This window comes from Cyanistes caeruleus, chromosome 21 (assembly GCF_971803275.1).
Source record: "Cyanistes caeruleus chromosome 21, bCyaCae1.hap1.1, whole genome shotgun sequence".
NCBI classification, from domain to species: Eukaryota; Metazoa; Chordata; class Aves; order Passeriformes; family Paridae; genus Cyanistes; species Cyanistes caeruleus.
In genome coordinates this window covers 4,458,936-4,466,871 of record NC_141721.1, presented here as the reverse complement: position 1 = coordinate 4,466,871, position 7,936 = coordinate 4,458,936, and the positions used below count along the sequence as shown (strand labels likewise).

General features: G+C 53.3%; 1 protein-coding gene across 1 annotated transcript; it reads right to left on the bottom strand.

Moving 5' to 3' along the window:
- Window positions 1-801: 801 nt before the first annotated feature.
- On the bottom strand, window positions 802-1,796 carry LOC111937906 (C-C motif chemokine 4-like). The gene is made up of 3 exons (XM_023939481.2): window positions 1,688-1,796; window positions 1,273-1,387; window positions 802-1,142 (listed from the first exon to the last, which is right to left on the bottom strand). The coding sequence occupies exons 1-3, from the start codon at window positions 1,758-1,760 to the stop codon at window positions 1,037-1,039; spliced, it is 294 nt and encodes a 97-aa protein (XP_023795249.1). The 5' UTR covers window positions 1,761-1,796; the 3' UTR covers window positions 802-1,036.
- Between the last annotated feature and the right edge of the window lie 6,140 nt (window positions 1,797-7,936).

Sequence of the window (7,936 nt, the reverse complement as noted above, 5' to 3'; positions counted from 1 at the left end):
TATTATATACTACTATATATTATATTATATTATATTATATTATATTATATTATATTATATTATATTATATTATATTATATTATATTATATTATATTATATTATATTATATTATATTATATTATATTATATTATATTATATTATATTATATTATATTATATTATATTATATTATATTATATTATATTATATTATATTATATTATATTATATTATATTATATTATATTATATTATATTATATTATATTATATTATATTATATTATATTATATTATATTATATTATATTATATTATATTATATTATATTATATTATATTATATTATATTATATTATATTATATTATATTATATTATATTATATTATATTATATTATATTATATTATATTATATTATATTATATTATATTATATTATATTATATTATATTATATTATATTATATTATATTATATTATATTATATTATATTATATTATATTATATTATATTATATTATATTATATTATATTATATTATATTATATTATATTATATTATATTATATTATATTATATTATATTATATTATATTATATTATATTATATTATATTATATTATATTATATTATATTATATTATATGTGTTGTCCCTCTGGTTCTTCTGCAAAGCCCTCCTGGATTTGGTTTGGCCCCATTCACCCCTGGACATCCTCACGGAGACCTGGCTGAGGCTCCAGCTCTTCCTGGCTCCTTGCTGATCCCAACACCTGGGCAGGAAAGCCGGCAGCAGGACCTGCCCAGTCCCAAGAGACTCTCACAGACAGATGTTTGCGTGTGGGACTCGCCTTTAATTCTGTTCTACAAAAAACAAGCGTGGAGCTGCTCCCCCTTCACTCCCCGGCTGCTACAGCCTCTCCACGGACCACAGAGGGTCTGGGCTCTCCATGCCACCGGCAAAGGGAGGTGGTGAGGGTCATCGTGATGGGGAGGGTGTCCCTTGTGAGCTGCTCCATCCAAAAGTGTCCCCTCTTGGCGCTGTCCCCGCTGTCCCCAGCCACCCCGCTAGCTGGGGATGGAGAAGGAGCTGACTTGGAAGCTCTGCTGGTACCTCTTGACCCATGCCCTGCTGGCTTGAGTGCAGATCTCCTTCCCATTCCTCACCCTGAAGCTGGGGCACAGGAAAGCTGGGGTCACTGGGGACAGTTCCTCAGTTCCTGAGGGGCTCAGGGGGTCGGGATTGGACCCACCAAAGCCAGGCAAGGGGTGTGTCAGGATCCAGGGGGGTTTGGGGTACTCACATCACAGCCTGGTGCGGGCACTCGGGGCTGGTGGGGTAACAGGCCACCACGTTGTCCCTCTTGATCCTTCTCGTCTGGAAGTTGAAGCAGCACTTGTCCGGCATGGCTGGAGCTCCTGGGGGGACAGCACAAGCCTGGCTTAGCCTGGAGACCCCCAGACCCTCCTCAGCCCCCCTGCCACGGCAATGGCAGCTCTTTGGGGACATCCCCCTGCACCCCGTGCATGAAACAAACAGCCCTGGGATCTGTCCCTGTGACCCAGTCCTGGGTCCTGTCCCTGTCCCCTAATCCTGGTCCTGTCCCTGTCCCCCAGCCCTGGGATCTGTCCCTGTCCCCCAGCCCCTGGTTCTGTCCCTGTCCCCTAATCCCAAGTCCTGTCCCTGTCCCCCAGCCCTGGGGTCGGGTCAGTGCTCACTCTGAGCCAGGCTGTGCCAGCACAGCGTGGAGAGGATGAGGAGGGCACAGACCACCCTGGTTGCTGTCCCCATGCTGGGCTGTGGCCGTGGCTGAGCCGCCTGTGCTGGGGCCAGGCTGTCCCGGCTGCTTTTATGGGGGAGCTTCCCCCAGGGCCAGGGGGAGGGCCTGGTCCCCTGCCACGTCCCAAAGCACAGAGGGTAAGTGATACTCATCCCCTCATCCCCTCCCCAGCCCTGGGAAAGAAAAAATGCGCTCCCAGGCTGTGCTTCTGGCACCGACGGGCTTGGGATTTTTTTCCTGAGCTCCGGCCTCCAGCATCAGGGCTGATGGACAGGCTGTTCCCAAAGTTTGGCTCTGCACCCTGATTCCCTGGGCAGGCTGTGTCCAGGCCTCGTGGAAGGAGCCCCAGGGGAGGTGAGAGGGTTTGGGGGTGTCCTTTGGACGGGTCAAGGGACAGTCACAGCATCCCACAGGGTCTCCCATGGTCGTGTCCTCCCCCTGCGCTGCAGTTTTTCATCCTGGCCAAAACCCCTTTGCCTCCCCCAAAAACAGCCATAGAGAAAATAAAGCTATCGAGAACAACCCCAAAGCATAGAGAAACAGCTTCTGCTTGGTGGCATCAGGCACATAACCTGCTCTGTGCGGGTTTTGGGGCTGTTTGGGGTTGGGGGGAGGATGGGCAGGTGGCTCCACTCCCCTGCTCAGTGCCAAAGGAGCAGTTCATGTTCCCGGCCCTGCCGGGCTGGGAAAGGCAGAGGCCAGCGAGGGGCTTCCCTCGTGGGTTTTGCCTGGCTGCAGCTGTCAAGAAAGCCCCTTCTCCCCCCAAACCCCTGCAAATCCCAGGGCTGTTCCCAGCTGCCGGCAGCTGGCGGATGGTGGGAAGCAGCGGGAGAGGCAGAGGCTGTGCTGGGGCTGGGAATGCCGAGGGCTTTTGGGACACAGCCCCGCCTTGGGATGCTGTTCCTGGAAGGGACCTGCCCCCATGGGAATGGAGAGCGCCTCCATTTGCCCTTCCCAAAGGCTTTTCCCAGGAATCAGCCTCAGTTTATTTGGGCTGGTGACGCCCCAGGGGTGGCAGGTGAGGATGAGGGGGGTTTGTGTTCCTCTGGCAGAGCCGAGCACCTTTCGTCATCACCCAAATTCCCCATTAATCCCTCCTGGGGGAGCAGAGATGTCTCCGGCTCTGCTCTGGCTCAGCCCCTGGCTCGCCTTTCCCGGACTGGATCCATCTTTTATCTCATCCCCCTTCCTGCCCCCACGCACCGCGGTGCTCCTGCTGCGGCTGGGGCAAACACGGCCCTCCAAGGGTAGAAAATATTCCCTGGAAAAGAAAGGAAAGGAAAACAAAACAGGGTTTTTCCGTTTGGGAAAATCCCGTTTAAAGACTCCGAGGTAAAATCCTGGGATGCAGCAGGAGGAGAAGGCCGGGAATGACATTCCCAGCTCATCAACCCATGGTGTTTGGTGCGGAGAAGGGCACGGGACACGGGCGGAGCCATCCCACAAAATTATCTGGGCTGGAAAACACCTTTTTCCTCCTTGGGCACTGCCGGAACCGCTCCGGGGCTGGGAACATTGGCAGGAGCTCCAAACCTCCCGCAGGGATCGGGATATCCTGGCGGGCAGGCATTCCTGACACACCGCAGAGCATTCCTGGGGAAATCCCTGCCGGGAATGATGCGGCTGAACCCGCCCCGAGCTCCCAGCCAGACCCAGACTGGCCTGGCATGACAGCCTGGGATAGCCCGGGATAGCCCGGGATACACCCTGGGATACACCGGGACACACCGGGATACACTGGGATACACAGGGATACACCGGGACACACACCGGGATACACCGGGACACACACCGGGATACACCGGGATACACCGGGATACACACCGGGATACACACCGGGATACACTGGGATACACCGGGATACACCGGGATACACCGGGACACACCGGGACAGCCCGGGACACACCGGGATACACCGGGATACACCAGGATACACACCAGGATACACCGGGACACACCGGGATACAACGGGATACACACCGGGATACACACCGGGATACACCGGGATACACACCGGGATACACCGGGATACACCGGGACAGCCCGGGACACACCGGGATAGCCTGGGACACACCGGGATACATCGGGATACACCAGGACACACCGGGACAGCCCGGGACACACCGGGATACACCGGGATACACCGGGATACACACCGGGATACACCGGGATACATCGGGATACACACCGGGATACACCGGGACACACCGGGATACACCGGGATACACCGGGATACACTGGGATACACACCGGGATACACTGGGATACATCGGGATACACCAGGATACACCGGGACACACTGGGATACACCGGGATACACCGGGATACACCAGGATACACACCGGGATACACTGGGATACACCGGGATACACTGGGATACACACTGGGATACACCGGGATACACACCGGGATACACTGGGACACACCGGGATACACCGGGATACACACCGGGATACACCGGGACACACCGGGATACACTGGGATACACCGGGACACACTGGGATAGCCCGGGACACATCGGGATACACCGGGATACACACTGGGATACACCGGGATACACTGGGATACACCGGGACACACCGGGATATCACCGGGATACACCGGGATACACCGGGATAGCCCGGGACACACCGGGACAGCCCCGGAATGCCGCTCCCCACAGGGCAGAGCTGCTTTTCCAGCCGATACTTTATCGATGCTGCGGCAATTCCCTCTGTGCCGATCAATACCCCCGACAGCGAAGCTGCTCTGCCAGGTCAGGGCTGTTTCTAACCAGGATTTGTTTGATTTCTTCTTCTCTCTTTGTTTGATTTCTTCTTCTCCCTTTGTTTGATTTCTTCTTCTCCCTTTCCAAGCGTGCTCAGCTCAGCTTTTCCGTCGCCTCTCCGCGGCTGAGGTAACCACTGAATTCACACCCCATTCCCTTTTTCCAAGTTTTTCCCTTCCCCAGCTGCTGCAGAGCTGGTTTCTACCAGGATCACCAAAAAAAGGTCCCCCAAAAAGGGTGGCTCCCAGTGTCCCCTCTGCCACCCACATCCCTGCAGAGCCCAGCGGCGTTCTGCTCCCAAAAAGCAGTGGGGATGTTTTGGGGTTTTTTTTTTGTTGTCCAAGGCATTGTCTGGCACCCAGCTGCCCTGAGATTCCTTCCTCCTGTGGAATGAAGATGGAATGAGTGCTGCCATCCTTCTCCAGGGGAGATTTCACCAGGAAAATCATGGCTAAATCCAGTTTCAGCCACGTCCATCCTGTGGGAGGAACGCTGAGCGTGGCACAGACGGTGCTGGGAGAAGCTGGTCCAGGCTTGGACCTGCCCGGGTCACCCTCTCCTGCCTAACTCAGGCTCAGGGAAAGGTTGGGAATGATATTCCCACCTGTGGGAAGTGGAAACACCGTGAAAAACATGACATTGTGTGGCTTTGGTGTAAATCTCTGGGGGTTTGGGCTCCTCTCTGGATTTTGGATGTGTCCCCATGTCCTGCTGGCCCAGAGCAGCCCCAAAGGGAAGGGATTTGAGCCCAAAGCAGCGGTGGGGAGCTCAGAGAGCTGAGACCAAAGGTGGAAAGCTCTCACTTGGGACAATCCCTGTCCCCATCCCCTGAGGGCAGGGGTTTTGTGGCTGTCCCGTTGTCCCTGGACATTTCACCCTCTTTCAGCTGTCCCGAGCTGAACTCTCCCCTTTCCTCGGACATCTCCGGCTGTTCACTGACTCATTTCCCGTGTCCTTTGGCCCCGGCATCCTCGCTGCCCCCGCACAGGGACGGCCCCACCTCAAACGCTGATTTCACACCAAACTCCTCTGCCTGAGGTCGCGATCTGCTCCAGCTGAGCGAGCTCTTCCCAACCCTGGCCCTTGAAAACCCCAGGTTTAGAACTTAAATAAACCCAAAACCTTCTCTGGGTCCTGATCTGCACTCCAATTCCTGCAGCTCCCACTTTCCTCATGATTTCCCAGCAACCTGAAAGGCACAAAGCAAGAAAAAGGAGAAATCCCAAAGCAGCAAGGAAGGTGCTCATAAAACCCTCTTCACCAAGGTGCTGGGATCAAAACCAATCCAAAAAATCCACACTGGGGCCCTGCTGGGCCCTCTGGATTTTCTCCATCCTCTGGCTGGACAGCGCCCATGGGATGCAGGGATGGGTAACGGGGATCAGCATCACCAGGATTTAGGGAATTCTGTTTCACCCCACCTCAATCCCCCTCCCCGAGCTGGCCCTGGATTCCCGTGGTGTTTTCCCAGCTATCAGCAGCTCTGCTCTGCCTTTGTGGCCTGGGTGACATTTTCCACCCGTGTTTTCTGCCTGAGCAGGGAGGAAAGGGCTCCCAGGGAAGGGGAATTCACCTCCTCCAGACCCAGCCCGGGGTGTTTCCCTCGAGAACCCTTCACTCTCCTTCCCCCACTTTGGAAATTCCCCTAAAATCCTTCCACAAATATTCCCAGGGCTGGCTGTGGGAAAAACCTTCCTGGAGTCCTGAGGAGCTCACAGCGGGCGGAATTCCAAGGGGGAGGCGCTGGAATGGGACACCTGGAAGGGGATGAGGGGAGATGATGATGATGATGATGGGGATGAAGATGGGGATGATGAAGGGGTTAAGGAAGGGTATGAGGATGAGGATGATGATGGGGATGATGGGGATGAAGATGAGGATGATGATGGGGATGAAGATGGGGATGATAATGAGGATGAAGGGGATGAAGATGGGGGTGAAGATAGGGTTGATAATGGGGATGATGATGGGGATGATGGGGATGAAGATGGGGATGAAGATGGAGATGATGATGATGGGGATGATGATGGGGTGAAGATGGGAATGATGGAGATGAAGAAGGGGATGAAGATGGAGATGGTGAAGAAGGGGATGAAGAAGGTGATGAAGATGGGGATGATGAAGAAGGGGATGAAGATAGGGATGATGATGGGGGTGAAAATGGGGATGATGATGATGGGGATGATGATGATGGGGATGATGATGGGGATGATGATGATGGGGATGAAGATGGGGATGAAGATGGGGATGATGAAGGAGATGAATATGGGGGTGAAGATGGGGATGAAGAATGGGGTGATGATGGGGTGAAGATGGGAATGATGGGGATGAAGATGGGGATGATAAAGATGGGGATGATAAAGATGGGAATGATGGGGATGAAGATGGGGATGATGATGGGGATGAGCACCAGCTGTGCAGGGCTGGGGTGAGCCCCGGGTTCCTCTGTCATTTTTGGGACCTCAGGGCTTGCTCGGGGCTCATGGCAGTGGCCAAGCCCCGCGCTGGGTGAGGTTCCAGCCCGGGGTGAGCACGGGCAGGGTTTGGGGCGCAGCAGCAGCAGCAATGGAGGAGTTTCTGCATCCCAACAATCCCCGGGTGTTGTTTTCCCTGCGTTTGGCACAAGATGTCAGTGCTGCCCCACGAACGGCTCTCGCTGCTGCTCCACCGCTCGGCCTGGCCGGGCCACGGTGCTCCTTGGGGGTCCCCAAAAAGGGCTGCAGCACCCCGGGGTCCCGACGTGCCCCCCGTACCCGCGGGGACCCACGGGGGCTTCTCCCCGCTGATGGAGACGCAGCGGGAGCAGCGGGTGATGCTCGACCTCCCCTTTGGAGGCACCACAAGGCTCCCAGACACCTCCAGCAGCACGGGAATCATCTGGGGACAGATCCAGGAGGAAAGAGGCTACAGAGGGAAAAGAAACTGGGGATGAAAGAACCCAAACCCTCGCCCAGCAACACGTGGCAAAGCGAGGGAAAAAAAAAAACAACCCCTTAAAAGAGTGTTGACAAGTCTGGAGACTTCTGGGACCTCGGGTGACCAGGAAAAGAACACATCAAAGACCCCACGTCCGCCTGAAGACAGATAAAAACTCCCAGCCAAATGCTCTATGAATATTTAACCGCCATCAATATTTAATTAGCAGATAGAGGGAGATTAAGAGCAGAGGGATCCATCCTCTCTCTCTGCTCCAGCCCCACTCTTGGGGTGCTGGGGGGGCTCTTGGTGCCAATATTGGGGTGCAGAGACCCTGAAGGAAGGGAAGGAGCCCCCCAAAAGGGAGAGTTTTGTTTTCCAAGCCGCACTCTGGGAGAGGGCAGAGAGAACTCCTGCATGACCTGGGTGTTGCAAATCCAAACCAGCCATCCAAGGGAAGGACTGAAAGTCTTTTTGGAGATTCAGGGTGCTCCAAAAAAGCAG

Excerpts from the sequence above, each read along its gene's own strand:
- LOC111937906 (XM_023939481.2), bottom strand. The coding sequence starts at position 1,760 with ATGGGGACAGCAACCAGGGTGGTCTGTGCCCTCCTCATCCTCTCCACG. Across the intron at positions 1,388-1,687 it reads CTGGCACAGCCTGGCTCAGA|GAGCTCCAGCCATGCCGGAC; the intron begins GTGAGCACTGAC and ends CTGTCCCCCCAG. Across the intron at positions 1,143-1,272 it reads TGCCCGCACCAGGCTGTGAT|CTTCAGGGTGAGGAATGGGA; the intron begins GTGAGTACCCCA and ends CCTGTGCCCCAG.